Below are 17,648 nucleotides of genomic sequence, written 5' to 3' on the forward strand. Positions count from 1 at the left end.
CTGACTGAAATACTCCAGGAAATAGCGACGCTGCACAGAAGATGATATGGGTAAGTCTGGTGTTCGCCTGTATACAGTATTTATACACACTAAATTCTTCATATTAGCAAAAATACAAGGAGCCAAGCATTTTCTGTCAAGCAAACTCTTACAAGTGATTAAATGCTATAAACACCAACTGAAAAACAGAGAAAATAAATGAAGATATCAGAACTAAACCTCCAGCCAAGTAAAATACGGATTAGAAAACCGCCCATAAAGTTGACCGTTTGAATGCTGTAGTGATACAGTTTGGCTTCTTTCATCTACTACATTCTCTCTCTGTTCCTCCTTCACTTACAGAAAAATGGGAAGTTATAATCTTAAAACCAACGACCACAGGACTAATTTAAGTACAGATATTGATGGTACCATCGTAATACCAAATTAATCCATCCTGTCAGTAACATAACTCCATAATAATTGACAAAAATAAAATTTTGGCTTAACTATTTCTTTAGGGCATATACTAGTACACAGCTATGCTTACATTAATGCTGCCCAAGACAATAGGTTGGACTTAAAGAACATGCTTACAAGGACAGATACAGCTTTTTTATACAAAATGACCTAAGACAGGGCAGTTCTGGGTAGCTGCCCATAATATATTCTGCGATTTTTACTGTTAAAGTTATGATTCAGCTTACATACTGAAAAAAATTAGTTAATATATTTCATAGAACATTCATATTCCATGGCAGTGGAAGTTTTCTTAACCAGCACTGCAAATATTCTCTTGCAGCAACACTTCAGTTCTGCATATCCTTGAGGATAACAAACACCTGAAATTTGTCAACAATGCAATAGTATTCCATCCAAATGCTTATATAACCAAGACGACAAAAGCATGGTTTTCATCGAAAAGATGACAGTATAACTTACAACTGAACTCTTCATAATTGTCTAAAAGTGAAGACTAAATAGTTCAAAGGTGTTCCACAAAACATCTAAATAGGGAGTTAAACAGGCAATTGTGAGCTAAAGCTGATGTAACAAAAAACAGAATTGAGTTTCTTCATAAATTGTTTCAGAGTATCTGTATGGGCTTTACATGCATCACCAAGGTGGCAATCTAAGAAAGATAAAAATGTTTTTTCCCTGGACTTAAAAGACCTGAAATATAAGTAATTTATGTGCAACAGTACTGTATCTTCTACAGCAAGTTAATAAATAGCAAAGGTGATGTTTAATCAATAGCTGTTGTTAAGACAGTATACAGACAGTCTTTCTGGAAAATAAAAATTTAAAAAAAAAATAAAGAGAAGGAGATTCAAAAACTGCCTGCCATTCTGCCATGCAACTTAACAGCTTTCAGGAGAATACAACTACCTGTGAGGAAATGCGAAGGGGTAAGGATCAAATTAATATCTACATTAACCATCGTAAGTTCTCTTTAGGGACAAATTTAGAAGCCTCAAACTACAAATGCAACTAATTAACTCTGCCCTACACAGGTTTTATGTATAACATTGTTCTAACACATTAAACCATATCAGGTTTTTACAAAGAAGTTCATACAGTCAAACTACAATTCAGACACCCAGATAGCCGCAGCTAAACCATTTTAACCCTCCAAAACTCACGGTTAAGCTTCAGCTACAGAAGCAAATCCAAAGAGACCTACAGACACACATGCATGCAAACACTTCCTCTCCCACACAAAATCCAACTTTGTCTCAGTTAATAGGCTCCTTATCTTTAATATTGCAGAACTAACTTATTACTTAAAGAATTCCCTTGTTTCTAGTCTCCTGCATCATTCACACAGCACAAGCTAATAGTAACCGTATTCTATAAAAACCCATTCACAGTCATTTGAAACCATTATATGACTTTAGAAAGTAAAATGTATAACCTCTTACCTGAGCATGAAAATTTGACATAGTCGTTGTCTCTATATCTTTCTTTCCCAAAATCTCCATTTTCACTGGTGAATTGGGAAAATTAAACGAAAAGTAGTCTAAAAAGTCAGGTAAATAAGTAGCTGCCCCATGAACAATACCCATTACATAGTAAGCTGCACAGTTTTCATTTTCACTAAAAACCAGACCCACAAACTCTTCTGCAAATCTCTCCATCTCCACAGGAGATAAGTGGGAGAGTTCATTACTGTAGGCATGGATAACTGATGCACCTCCGTTAGGCTGGTGCTCAATATGAATCAGCTGTTTGAACTCCAATGTGTCCAACCTTTTGAGTTTATTTTGAACCCGTGGCTCCTTTAACGAGACAAATGGAAACTCACTGTTCTCTGGTATCTTGGACTCACAGTCCTTCTTGGGATCCATATTTTTCCCACTGAAATCCTTAAGATGATCATCTATGATGCCTTTGGCTTCCTGATCCTCAATATCAGAAACCAATCCTGAGCAGATGGTCTGAATGGATTTGCTGTACATTTTTGGACGCTTCTTCTTCTCATTCTCTTTATGTTTCTTTTTCTTTTTCTTCTTAACTTTTTTAATCTGTAGCTCTTCTGCATTGGTTTTTGGTTTCTCCTTCCCACCTGTTGAGAGGAAAAAAAGATCTCTTAAGTATCTTCATATAAAGATATGTATTTAAAGATCAGGATTCAAAGTTCACAAAACCATCACTGTGGCACACAAAGACCAGAGACCAATATAGAGGGTCACAATGTGTATCTTGCTGAAAACAAGTAGTAAGAGACATATGCCATGTTCACGTTATGACTGACAAATAAACTGGGGGGGGGGGCAAGGGGGTGGAGTAGGAAATCACAAAAAAAAAAAACAAGTTTCCCAAGGCTGCTTTCATGATGAGTCACAATCCTTAATCATACCCTTTAACTGGTCATCAGCAATTACTATACCAGACAGTTCAGAGACATTATATGACAGCTGTCAACAGACGGTGCCAAACAAAGGGTTTATAAACGGCCAATGACTATCAACCACCATCAGCAAGCTGTTCACAAGATGCCACTGCCAGAACCTACCTTGCCAGATGGCTTTAGACCGTCATTCTTCCAGAACTAAGTAAACTTTGTAGAAATACATGTGGAAACATCTAAAAACTGACCCCATACTTCTTAGAAACAAAAATAAATCATTTATACCAAACAAACAAAAATCCCAAACAAAAACAAACAACAACAAAAAAGTCCAAACAACCAATGACCAAACCCTCACAAAACAGAAACTATTTTCAAGTTTACATAATACGCAAGCTGAACTGAAAACAAACTGCTACGGCCTAAAGCCAAAAGTACTCACTGGGGGATAAGGCATTCAAATGATTCCCAAGGTAAACATTCTCTCTCATTTTAAAAAGTGTTTTTCTTCAAACGCTTTAGGGGTTTTTTTGCAAGTAATAAACACGGTACCCAAAAAAGCTTCTGTCACTACGCTGCCCTAAAGCCTAGCAGTTGAAATCATTTCACGATTTGATAAATCAAATTACTGGGCACGTTATAGCAGAAAATTATATTCACAAGCGAGTCAAGATCAGCAGGTTCAGATACAGAAGTTTAGAAGTTTAGTCTTGCAATGAAATCAACAATTTCTAAGTAATCTCAAATTCGCAAGAGTTAAGTTAGGCAGTCTCTACACTACTATGCTGGAGTTGACTATTTTCAGCTCGCAATCCTCAGTCCAAGTAACTCATAGGAGTCCTTAAAAAAAAAAAATCACAACTAGATTACAACTGCTGGTGTGTGGAATCATACATTCTTGCAATTAAGAGGTTTGGATATGGAAGGTGCAGATACTGGAAAGGAGAACGAGTAATAAAGACACTTGCCTCTGAACCTCTTGAGGTTTGTGACAGCAGCTACATACCTTTGGGATTTCTGAAGTGGAGGCAGGCAAGCTAGTTATCTCTCTAGCTTCTATTTTCTCATCTTGTAGGGGGACAGAAGTGCCCTGAGGGTCACTCATTTTTTATTTAGCCCAAACAAGGAAGCGGGCTCTAGGATTTCTTAACCTAATCCACATAGTTCATAGAATCATAGAGTAGTCTGGGCTGGAAGGGACCTTTAAAGTCCAACCTCCCCTGCAACAAGCTGGGTCATCTTCAACTACATCAGGTTGCTCAGAGCCCCGACCAACCTGACCTTGAATGTTTCCAGGGATGGGACAACTACCACCTCTCTCGGCAACCTGTTCCGGCGTTTCACCACCTTCATTATAAAAAATTTCTTCCTTCTATCTAGTCTGAATCTACCCTCTTTTAATTTAAAACCATTACCACTCATCTTATTGCAACAGGGCCTGCTAAAATGTTTGTCCCCATCTTTCCTGTAGCCCCCCTTTAACTACTGAAAGGCTGCAAGAAAGTCTCCCTGGAGCCTTCCCCAGGCTGAACAACCCCAACTCTCTCAGCCTGTCCTCACAAGAGAGGTGCTCCAACCCTCTGATCATCTTCATGGGCCTCTTCTGGACCCGTTCCAACAGGCCCATGTCTTTCCTCTGCTGAGAGCTGGACACAATACTCCAGGTGGGATCTCACCAGAGCCAAGTAGAGGGGCAGAATCACTTCCCCCGACCTGCTGGCCTCGCTTCTTTCGATATAGCCCAGGATGCAGCTGGCCTTCTGGGCTGCAAGCACACGTTGCTGCCTCACGTCCAGCTTTTCATCCATCAGTACCCCTAAGTCCTTCTCAACAGGGCTGCTCTCAATCCCTTCATCTCCCAGCCTGTATTAATACCAGGGGTTGCCCCAATTCAGGTGCAGGACCCTGCACTTAGCCTTGTTGAACCTCATACGGTTCACAAGGGCTCACTTCCCGAGTTTGTCCAGGTCCCTCTGGACAGCACCCTGTCCCACAGGAGTGTCAACTGCACCACTCAGCTTGGTGTCATCTGCAGTTAAGAGCTACAAAGACTCCCTTCACCCCAAATCAGATTTAACATAGCATGCTCTATGAGCACAATTTCACTTCTAGCTAACCAAGTTCAACTGCCCAAAGACATAGTATCCTCATGAAAATCTGTCCTTTTATTAGGCTAAGTTTAATGTAAAACCAGCATGAGCCTCTGCAACAGGACTGCTTCATCTGGTAGATGCAATATTCACCGCTTCTTTGTTAACATCTTCTTTCTGCCAAGAGTCTTTAAATCTAGTGGGCATAGAAAGACCAGAAAGAACAGCAACACATGTGCAACCAACTACCTCAACCTTACAGGAGTCTTAAAAATAGTTCATTGGGGGTGCCAGGGAACGTCAGTGAAACGTCATCACCTGGCAAAAATCTTGGGTGTCATTCTGGCACCCGTTCCATTCAGGGGGGATATAAAACCAAATAAATGGTTTATGACAGTGGGAAGTTCCATATTATAGGCTTAGAAATCTCAATCCAAACCTCAAAATAAGGACTACAGAACAGAATTTTTCCCCTCCTCCTGACTGCAGGAATACACAACTAGAAAGCATCCAAGAGTCTACAGGTATTTCAAACTCTTAAAGATGCTTTAACTTACCATTTTACAATTGTTTCACTCTAAACATGAAAAGTCATTGTTATACTGACAGATATCATAAAGAAGTCAAACATTTCCGGATATTACATTAGTTTGAACAGAGAAAATTGGGAATTATAGCACCGAATGCTGCATCAAGGTGAGGCAGAGGGAAGCAGGGGTTACCTACCAAACCCCCTTCACTTGTTCTCAAATGGAGCTCAGATTTTTGTAGGCACTAGTTACTCAGATCTGGAACTTCATGCACAGCAGGGAAAGGATGTAAATTTATCTTCACTGGGGTTCAATCAGCAGTAACGTAACAGGCAACAAATACATCATCATCTGAGTTTAAAGCAAGAAGCTATTTGCTATGGCAAGACCCAAATTGCTTCTTCATACTTTTAACATGTCTATTACCACCAAACAAAACTGTAAGACAACTGAAGAACAGCATCTATGCATCCCTGCTGGACATACAGCTATTACATTACATTCTATTATTACTAACTGAAATGTAAAGTACTTACATAAAAGATGGGTATCAACCTGTATCTGTGCAAAACTACCTCAAAATTTGTTGACTTCCATTGCTACAGTACGAGAACGAAGATCATCTGATTTCCCCTTTCAATCTGTTCTATTCCCTGCCTTCGATTATATCTTCCAAGAAGTTTTACTAACAATCAATTTAATTTGACTCCTCCTGTAATATGTGGTGGCTGGTTTTTTTAATCCATCACAATGTATTTCACAGATGCACCTATGCAAAAAAAAAAAAAAAAAAAAAACACCACCAAAAAAACCCCACCCAACACGAAAAAACACACACATAACCAAAACCCAACACTTTTAATGCTACAAAACTACTGAACTACAAAACAGGCTTCCCTAGAAAGGCAGTCGATGCCCCAAGCCTGCCAGCATTTAAGAGGCATTTGGACAACGCCCTTAACAACATGTTTTAACTTTTGGTCAGCCCTGAATTGGTCAGACAGTTGGACTAGATGATAGTTGTAGCTCCCTTGCAACTGAAATAGTCCATTCTGTTCTAATCATCAGTAAACAGCACTTAAAAGAGCAAAGCCACGGTCTCAAAAGCAGTGGTACTTTTAAGACAGAAACAACAAAAAATCACAACATAACACGCAATTAACATCAGATAGAGGAAATATAAATGAGTGTAAAATTACATGAAGTTCACATAAACATATCCAAAAAGGTTTGCACGCAAAAACGGTTGTAAGAACATGTTTGAGTTAACTCGGTATGCACCTACATAAGCACTCAAAACCTTATTAAGAGGGATTACACCAAGACATTTTTAAAGTGAAGAACATTTATCATTCTCTGTGTTTGTTTTCACACCATCTCCATGAAACCTTCGGAAGGGGGAAAAAAAGCTCTTAACGACAGGATAAAAATAATTCTTTTTCTGGTATCCAACACAGTCCTCCTTCCAGCTTGAAAATAAATTTTCTGTTCAGCTTTAAAAACATATACTTTAATAATACAGGCTGTTTTTATTTTTGATCACAGACCACAAGGGTTGTGGATTTACACGTATATCAATTATTTAAGTTCATCAGTATATGCTTTCCCAAATCATGAGAGTGCAAAAATGGCACGCACTATTTGGAACCAAATAAATATTTGCTAGCAGCCTCTCATCTCTGAATGCAACTGTCTCCTCTTCCACAGAACTTCTTGGATCTCTATATACCAAAAAGGATAGAATTGAGGCCATTTTTAATTCTGAAACACCTGGAAACCAAGAAAGCAACGATCACTGAAGGAACAAAAGGCTATATAACAGCAAAACAGCAGAAGATCTACTTGCAAGTGGGAAGAGAGAAAGAAAAATCAAAACAGGGAGCTGTCTATCCTTGGGAGACAAAATATTAATCCCTTCTTCAAAGGTGTGAGCTACTGATGCCACTGGAGAGGAAAAAAGCCTTAAAACACAGAATTCAGAAGAGAAAGGGGATTCCAAAGAGGATTTTTACAAAACATTACTAGAATCAAGGACTTTTTTAAAAGTTACATACCAACAAGAGTAAAACTTAATTCTCTAAAAGCACTTTAAGCAGAAACTGAAAGATAACAACTTCAAAAACTGATTAGTTGGTTTGAGCCTGTTTCAAATTCACACAGATTTATGCTACTGCATACACAAAACAAATTCTGTCAAGAATTCTACTTCATTTTCAGACTGGCAGCAAATGACAGTTAGAAAAAATTATTTTTGTATACTTCAGGCACTGTATTTCATAGAGAAAATTATATTTATATTATATAATGTTAAACTGAATACTGAAAGACTGGAGAAGTGTCAAATTCATAATTATTTGTTTGGCCTTCAAATGTTGGATACGTGACACAGCTGAGCAATCCAAGATCTCATTGCTAGACATGGGTAGAGTCCAACTCCCCACTCTCCTCTGCCACTGCTCCTGGCACACAGTCCTACACCACTCCTGGTACTGACTGATGCTCATCTGATTGCACAGTAAATTGACTTAACTTAATGTCTCAGCAGAAACTACTCACTTTGCTGCTAAATTAATGAACAGAATTGGGTCACAGCACTGTCAAACAGAAACTAGAGTACGGAGACCATCGATAGCCCGCAGAGAGGAGCAGCAGAACCCACCCCTCCTCAGTGGCAGCAAACCACTTGATCTGCTTAGCTACGCTGCCCACCACACCTTCATCTGTTCACGCTGAACAGCAAGCACAAGGCTGAATTTTTAAAGGGGAAAAAAAAACCCAAACAAAAACCACACAACAAAACCCACACACACTTGCTTACCACATATATGAAATAGGACCCTGTTCCTAGCAAACCTAAATAGGAAGTTTCCTAACCAAAAAGCCTGAACTTTTAAATTTAATATTAAAGTTATACAATTTCTCAGCTTACTTTTTAAAAGATAACGCTCTAGTAATTTAACTGTAATACGGATCAGACTACAATTTCTTTCATCTGCACCACCCGCACACTCACTGTACAGTCCGTGTTCCCAATCCTGCCTGGACATCAACACACGCTCAACTTTAGAATATTTGTGTTCAATTATTTTAGCGTATAGCCAAAGTTTTCCTGAGGAATACAGACACAAAATGGAAAACGGATTTCTAGAAGTAGTATTTCTCAGCAAAGCTTGAATTCTATTTCAGAGAACAAGGAGAGGGCACATTTCTAGCTTAAGGCTTCTGCTCTGCTGAATTTCAAAGATCCACTCTGAAGCAGGTGTTGAAAGCTGCTCAGAAGTTGACAAAACTTCAATAGTAAAAGGAATTAGTTTGCTGAAATACTGGAATTGCTATCAGCAATGCCCAACAAAGTACATTCATCTTATTCTTCTTTTGTGTTAGCTGTAGAGACAAGCAGAAACACACTCATCCAGTAACTCTGCTGCTGCCTGTATCAAAATACTTTAAAGCAAAATGCGTTGCTTCCTCCAAACCCAATAGTGCTGCTTTGACACTTGGCTAACAGACACCAGAACTGTCTCCCTAGGGCAGTAATCACATTGCCTCACAAAAGAGATACAGAATTTGGTGAAAATATAAGCAAGCAATCCAGAAGGCTAAATACAGATACAAATACTGTAAGACTGAGAGATCCAAACTAGTTTTGTTTTAAGCAAGATTTGGCAGCAGCGGCGCAGTGCTTGACGCAAAGCTAACTCTCTTGCACCTCTCAAGTAGTCACTATTGAGGCACACACTCACCACCCAAAACCTTCAAGACAAGTGTTTTGGAGAGTCTTCACCAGCAGTCACAATAAAGATGTGTACATACATACACAGGCAACTGCTGCAATCTAATTTCAGCCAAGACAGTAGCCATTTTGAAGGGCTCTGAGATGCATTTAGACAAGCACAGCTACTGACACACCTACAAACAAAAAACTTTTTCCACTGCATGATTCAGAAACATGAGACAGAAGTAATAATTTTCACTTGTATAAAAAAGAAAGTCTTTCAGTTAAGGTGAGTCAGAGAACCACTTTGCGACTCCAAGAATGAGGAACGTCAGGGTCAGGGAGAAAAACCCTCAGCGCCCATAGTCATTTACAGGACCTTTCCCCTTGATCTGATGTTAAAAAGCAGACTGGGCTCACGCTTTACTGGAGCATAAAAGACGAAAGAACTGCAAAGTTTTAATTTTGCTTCTGCTCTTATTTGGCTAGCAATATACGCACAAGGATGGAGTTATAAAACCTGCATTGTATTTTTAAAGAAATTAGAAGAATGGAAATCTGCGTTAATTCTGTTCATGCCTGCACATACTCAGCAATAACAGAACTACCTCTAAACAATTTTTAAACATCTTCTGGGCAAGTCAGGCCTTATGTACCACTAATACTTTTGCCACTGCGTACATCTACATGATAGGTAGATCTCTCAGGGTAACTCAGTAAACATATTTCTTCTGGTGCCACAATATTCCTGTCATAGCACAGGGCCTACTACTCAGGACTGAGATTTGAAACTGTTCAGATTTTATGCAAATAAGCCAACGCTTTGTTATCACTAGATGATACGTACTTGTAATTTAAACTGATGCTAGACAGCCTGAACTCTGGTAACTACAGATTCCTTCCAAGTGTGAGTTTTTATAAGAAATCTCAGAAGTTACATGAAGTTTATTTTATGTTGTGTTTTATCCATGAGATCATTTGACCTGAAGTTTCACATAAGCAGAGGCCACAAAGTTTTTACTTCATTCGGTTGTTTCAACTAGAGCAGTGTTTCTCAACTTTGAGGTCACAGCCCCCAAAACTACTAGGGAGGAAGCTTTAGAAGTTTAAAAACAAAACAAACCAACACTAACAACAACATTAAACTGTTCTTTTCCTACAGTTTTCTAGCTGACAGCTAGTAGCAGGAAGGGACAAGGATTTTTAACAGCAGCCAGTAATTAAAGTCAGTTTTCACTTCCTCACTTCAGGAGAGCTCAGTTACTGAAATTTAACAGAGCCGAGGAGCACTTGGTAGGGGGCAGGAGCACAGAGGAAAGAACGTCAACACAGAGAAGCCCAAACAGGGACCACATTTCTTAGATTTTTCAACTAAACAATAGTACTGGAACACAGAATCTTACTACTCATTCTATAGCACACAAAAAAAAAAAAAAAATCATAGTAATATCAACCAGCTGCAGGTATACTACTTGTTCTGCAGTGAGAGACCAGCCTGGCTATTCCTGTCATCAGCTACAAAACATTATTTAAGTCTTTGGCTTGGTCCCGTACCAGCCATCTCCTACTGCAGTACTGCAATAAGTTCTGCCTAGTCCTCTCCAGTAAGGGGATTGGTAAGAAATAATCAACAATTAATGATCTTCACTTTCTTCCCATAGTCCAACATGGACAGACACCACTCAAGCATTTCCTAGCATTCTTTCTTACGTTTGTGACAACTCAGCTCTGCTACAGCTCTTCAGGCTAAATCTTTAAATAGTCAACACAGAAATACCAGTTCAAGCCACAGAAATGTCATTCTGGATCTTCCAATGAGTTTAAAGTTCATAACAACTAAAAAATAGCTTAGAACAGGAACAGCCAAGACACCGCACACCAGCCAATAAATAAATAAAATATGCAGTTGTAGAGAGTACAAGTGTTCTTGGAGGCACCGCCACTTACAGTAGCAAAAAAAAAAAACTACCCCAAATAAACAAACAACAACAGCCACCCTGCATAAGAAAAACCATGAGAAGCCTTTCAGATCCCAAAAAATCCTCAAGTTTGTACCAGCCACATCTTTAACTGACAGAATTTTATATTTTGATTTTAACATATCATCATGTATTATAATTTTATTTTAATATATTTTGAATAAATATAATTTTATATAATAACTTGATGAGTTAATGAAAAACATATAATAAAATAGTTCAAAGGGATTAGAAAAACGGACTTCCTAATAGAGTTCAAACATGCACATGGAATTCTGATCAGGCACAAAATGCAGTCACTCCGCAATTAAGGAGAACGAGCAAGATCAACTGCCAACAGGTTGAAAGGCTAATACACCATGTGCTGAAAACAAACATAACTTCAAGGTGCCTCAGTACATGGCCCAGGAAACAAACCAAACAGCAGGCGTACAACTGAGAACTGACAGCTCTCTTGCTCTATTTATAGGCTTGAAAGCTTGAATATTAAACATCAGAAGAGTCAAGCCTGCAATACGTCAAATAATCCTATTTTATGTTGTCTCAACCCTCATGGAAGTTGAATAGTCACAACCACCCTGAGAAAAGCTATTCAAGATTTTTAGAAAGGGACACTTCCAGGCATACAAACACAAGGCGTGATAAAAGTTGCTACAAGGACATACATTGACTTCTACTGTGTTTAGCTCATTAAGGTAACTATCTCTTACCCACCAGAGCCACACAGGAAGATCCTAATATGCTTCCTCCTATACCCTTTCCAAAAACTGCACTTATAAAAGCCGCAATGGGATGTTGTAAGATAAGCAAAGATTTATAAAGTGATGAATAAAAAATACAAAGCTCCGAAATATTTTCAGTTAATTCTTCTACTGCAGTCAGAAAACAGAAAGTCTGCAAACAGTCTCTGGAGTCTGGTCACCTAAGTTACCTTATATATACCACATTAACTATATATACATAAAGTTATAGATCAGCTATTTTATGTATTTCATAAAAGTATTTTTAAAAGCAGCAATCTGTTCTTCCTTACCTACTTCTAAATCATGACTTTGCGAATAAATCAATATCCAAAATAAAAAAATGCAACAGAAATCCCACCTAGACTGAAAGCAAGGATAGAAACCTGGCAGGGGTGGTATGATTCTGAACAGAAGTCTTCTGTTACAGGTCTGCACATGAGAACAAGGATCTGTAAAAGGAACCATGCAGGACAAAATTTTTTGTGCAGTTCCACATGTCTGGATCTTAAGATACGCGACAGGGTGAAAAAATGCTGATTTAATCATCTTAATTCAATGACGCTATCCACTTCAAGCAGCAAAGGCAGCAAAAACACTCCTCTACCAGCGTTTTTCACGCTGCTATGGAAAAACTTGAAAGACAGCAGAGTAACCCACATAAAACCAGACCTCTTTTCTGAACTGATTATCACAGTATTTTAATTAATCTGTGCCATGGAAATTAGAACTGAAACCCACTTCACATATACAATACAATTACAGGTGAATGAAAAATATTTTGTGTGCACCCAGCCTAGCAACTTCCCCAATGACCTTTACCAGTGATAAGCTGGAGGTAGAAACACTGTTCTCAAAGGAAGAGCTCCTATAAATGTGACAGCATTGCAATTCTCTCTGAAGTCTTATCTTTGAATTCCTTGTCTTTGAAATAAAGTAAAAAACTACAATTATTTCCACAGTCTTCACCATAAAAATAAAAGTGCCAAATAATACATGCACATGTGCTACACACAGTCTATCGTAATTTGTACGCGTAGCCTTCAGACATCTTCCAACTGAAAAAACAATAACCATACGGTAGTCTTTTAACCTGCATAGATTTTGCAAACAGTGGTAGAAAAAGATTCGATTTTCACTTTTCACTGATGTTCCACAAGTCCAGACTTCAAGCTCCAGACCCGTACTTCAAAGCCATTAGAGCACAGCTCTCTCTCCAGCTGCCACCTGCTCCATCCCAAAGCAGCGCGCACTGAGTGTCTCACCCTGCCTGGACAACAGGGGAGACTGCTCGAGTCCAGCACTCTTGGTTCCTTTTAGGTTCTCAAGGATTTGTGTAGCCAACTGAACGCACTATCTGAATGTGAGTAACTTCGGGGGCAGAAATGAATCACTCACGTAAAGGGATGGGAGGGAACCAAGAGCAAGCAGCAGCAAAGACATCTCCAGAAAACTTGGGAAAGCAATCCACAGGCTACACAAAAGGTACGCAAATGATTTAACGCATTCTTTCTGAAAAACGTTTGAGGCCCACTGGAACTTAGAAGAGCTCTCCTCTCAGTGATCTCATCACACGTACCCTACCTGTATTTTACATACATGTTTCACCCTATACTCTTATATGAAAGTTAGTAACTTGGTACATAAGGACTGTGAAGCAAAATCAGTATTACAGGCTAATCGGTGTGGTGGGTTGTGTGCCCTGCACTCTTACCTCAGTCTTTCCCATCCCCTCAATGTCCCATCAACTAAGGCGCATTGCACACAAATCCTTCAACATTTTCCCTAAAGACAAAATATAGTGGATGGGAAAAAGTATGCAGTATGACTCAGAGGTAGGTCTCATCTTAAATATGCCAGTTTTATAATTACACCTGTGCAAAACCCATCTATAAAAAAAATTTAAAATGTTCATAAGAATATACAATTAAAATAAGTGTCATTTCTCCCAGAAGAATGAACAAAATGCTTTAGAAAGTGATTTGTACTTACAGATGTTCATTCTCCCTTCTTCCCTGCATTTTGACATTCTATAAATCAAGGCATTTAATCTTGCAGAAACTAATAACTTCTCCTACTGCATTTTTAGAAATTGCTGTGCTCTGATATAAATAACGAGAAAAACAGGACTGACTTTTCTTTCTTTAAAGGGAAAACACAAGTAAGACTGTTTACAAATAAGCCTATTAATCATTTTTCTTTTTGCAGAATCTCCAGTAACCCTCAGCCATGTTACACTGGTGTGAAACTTTTTGGTATAAAACTTTCAATTTTTAAAAGGCATTTTTTTCATTATGTAGATTATTTGAAAAGCAAGTTTAAGTAACTTATATTTCCTGAATTTTTAACAATATGCACATGCCAAGAACCTTTTTTCCAAGAACTGAGCTCTTCTTTCCACGTAACAGATTGAGAGAAAAAGGGGCAATTATGTAGCTTTATTCTACAGAGAATACATCTGCAAGTGCAAAATGATGACAAAAAAGCTTTTCATTCTCGATGCATAAGAAAAGCCATCAGGCTTTCTGAAAGAGAGAAACATATTTCCTTTCGCAGCCTCGGAAACTGTAAAAATATCCTTTTTAAGAGTTGCCCTTCTCCAGCATCGGCAAGTTTTATCATTGCTTTCAACAGAATGGCAACCTAAGTTTAGGCAGATGAACAGCTTACACCCCTAAGCTTCTAATGTAAGTGAACTCTTCCACATTCAGCTCAAAACACAAAAATCAGGCATATGCACCAACTCTCCCCCAAAAGTGCAGCCAGCAGGACTAGGGAAGTGACTGTCCCCCTGTACTCAGCACTGGTGAGGCCACACCTTAAATACTGTGTTCAGTTTTGGGCCCCTCTCGCTACAAGACACTGAGGTGCTGGAGCGTGTCCAAAGAGGGCAACAAATCTGGTGAGGGGTCTCGAGCACAAGTCTTATGAGGAGCAGCTGAGGGAACTGGGGTTGTTCAGCCTGGAGAAAAGGAGGCTGAGGGGAGAGCTTCTCACTCTCTACAACTACCTGAAAGGAGGCTGTAGCGAGGTAGGGGTCGGTCTCCTCCCAACATGCAACAGGACGAGAGCAAATGGCCTCAGGTTGCACCAGGGGAGGTTTAGGATGGATATTAAGAAAAATTTCTTCATCATAAGGGTTGTTAAGCATGGGAACAGGCTGCCCAGAGAAGTGGTTGAGTCACCATCCCTGGAGGTATTTAAAAGACAGGCAGATGTAGTGCTGAGGGACATGGTTTAGTGGTAACTTGGCAGTGCTAGGTTAACCGTTGGACTTGATGCTCTTAAAGGTCCCTTCCAACCAAAAATGATTCTATGATTCTAAAAGCCAACATTCCCTCAGGTCTGACCTCTTCCTCTATAACCAGCCACCTTTTATCTTGGACAGCTAGTTTAACTATCAGGTAGGCTATTACGTCTGCCCCCTCACTGGAAGTCACAAACAGAAGAAAACTCAAAAAAGACAAAATCCAAATCATTAACGATATTCTCAATCTAAGATGAAAGGAAGGCATTCAACAGATGGTCAGAGTAACGTTTTACAACAAGATATAGATCTAATGCCTAGAAGCAGAAAATTAGCTGTCTTTAGAGACCAACACTGTAGCTTCTTAACACACACACACAAACCAACCACAAAACCAAAACCCCAAAGAAAAGGAGACTAATTCCAGATCTTTGTTCCTAAGCCCACAAAGTGAATTCTGAGATCATAATAAAAGGGCGTGGACCTTAACTTTTGTTCCACAAGAAGATACCTTTAGATGAAGAGTTAATAATCTTTGAGGTCACAGAGGCACTGACCACTGACACATACAAGAAGTTGCATCTTAAAGCACTTTTGTCTTTGCTGTCTTGCCCTTAGCTCCCAGGATGTAAAGGCAGATCTGCAGAAGGAATCAGGAGATGTTTTACAAACGTCACAGCACATCCAGTCAGACTTCGGAAGCCCACAGAAGACATCCAGAGCTGCTGTTCTGAACAGGATACAAACGCAGCGGAGAGGACCTGTCTGTTCACAAACTGCTCTCCTGATACACTTGCTTCTTTCCCTGAAATAGGAATCCATTTTGCAGGACACTGGCAAGCCAAACATAGCCTCTACAAAACACTTCCCACCAACACCTTAAAGAAAACCTAAACATGATACTTGACTGCTAACATATCAGATCTATGAAATAGGGATAAGGCACCTAACGCACTTGTAGCACTGTTCTCTGTGAGAATACCCTATCCTGCTACTAAGCCAGCTCAGAACAGCAAAGGTGTTCTAATACAGCCACAGTGCATGTGCTTTTTTGTATTAACTTTAAAATAAAGCACCAATACCTTCATTAGGTATCATTTATTAGATCTGCATAACAAGACTTGCTGTCTTTGCAGCTTCCACCTCATTGTGCTGAATGGCAACAGAAATAGGAGAGAGGGTAAAAAAAAAAAAGGCTGGTACACAAACAAAACCTGAGGAACCTCACTGTTGAGGCAGTTAAGTGTCGCCTGGTATCTCAACCACCAACTTCCTTTCATGCTCAGCAAAGACAAGCCACAGCTGTTCTTTTCACAGGAAGCCAGTCACCAGCTTACGCATTCCTCATGGTCTAAGCTGATACCTTGAGATCTGATCAACACATTGTTTAAGCTTTTATAGTTGCTAATACAGTTACTTGGAGCTGTGCTTAACATATAATATGTGATGTAGTAATTACAGGGTTACATGCCTCTGATCTCATATGAATGTGTTGAAGATAATGTTTTGTTTTGGCGGTTCAATTTGTTCTTTGTAAATGAAATCCTACAGCAGACAAGAGAACAGAAAAATACATCAGGAATTTGTTCCCAACTTCAAAAGCAGAGACTGAAAATAACAGATTAAAAAAAGATATTTGCTCTACTTAAATACGCAACATCCTCACAGAAAAACTGATGCAGCATGACCTAGATAAGTGAAGAGTGAGGTGGACCAAGAACTAGCTTAACTGCTGTGCTCAAAGGGCTGTGATCTGCAGCACAAAGTCCAGCTGGAAAACAGTCACTACTGGAGTAACTCAGACATTCATACCTTGTGCCAATACTGTTCAACATCTTCATTAATGGCCACATCATGGGGCAGAGCACACCCTCAGCAAATTTGCAAGCGATACAAAACTGGAAGGAGCCGTTGACACACCACAGAGTTGCACTGCCAGTGAGAGGAACCTTGAGAGGCTGCAGAAATGGGGCAGCAGAAGTCTCACAAAGTTAATACTGGGACGTGCAAAGCCCTGCACCTGGGAGGATTAACCTCGTGCACCAGCACAGGCTGAGGACCAACTGGCCAGACAGCAGCCCGACAAAGGATATTCACCTAGAGCAGGTTGCCCAGGACCACGTCCAGTCAGGTTTTACAACCTCTGTAGGCAACCTGTGCCAGTACTCAACCACCCTCACAGTAAGAAAGTCTTTTTTCTTACATTCAGACAGAATTTCATGTGTTTTAATTTGTGTCCACTGCCTCCTGTCTTGTCACTGATCACTGCCATGAAGAGTTTGGTTACATCTTCTTCATTCCCGTCCATCAGGTATTCATACATGTTGATGAGATCCCCTTGAGCCTCTTCTTCTCCAGGCTGATCAGTCCCAGCTCTCTCAGCCTTTCCTCATAGGAAAGATCACAGAATAGAATCATAGAACAGTTTGGGTTGGAAGGGACCTTGAAAGGTCACCTAGTCCAACCTCCCCCGCAATGAGCAGGGACATCTTCAACTACATCAGGTTGCTCAGAGCC

At 39.6% G+C, this 17,648-nt stretch overlaps 1 protein-coding gene across 3 annotated transcripts in view; it reads right to left on the reverse strand.

The window, feature by feature from the left end:
- RSBN1L (round spermatid basic protein 1 like) overlaps positions 1 to 17,648 on the reverse strand; it is a 55,590-nt gene that overhangs the window by 24,098 nt on the left and 13,844 nt on the right. For 2 of the 3 annotated variants that reach the window (XM_074600163.1, XM_074599291.1), the window contains one exon: positions 1,902 to 2,545. In XM_074600163.1, the coding sequence (XP_074456264.1) occupies positions 1,902 to 2,545 (644 nt within the window). The remainder of the gene's footprint in view (positions 1 to 1,901; positions 2,546 to 17,648) is intronic. The other variant, XM_074601052.1, reaches the window with a different exon arrangement.

This window comes from Larus michahellis, chromosome 1, assembly GCF_964199755.1.
Source record: "Larus michahellis chromosome 1, bLarMic1.1, whole genome shotgun sequence".
In the NCBI taxonomy this organism is placed as follows: Eukaryota; Metazoa; Chordata; class Aves; order Charadriiformes; family Laridae; genus Larus; species Larus michahellis.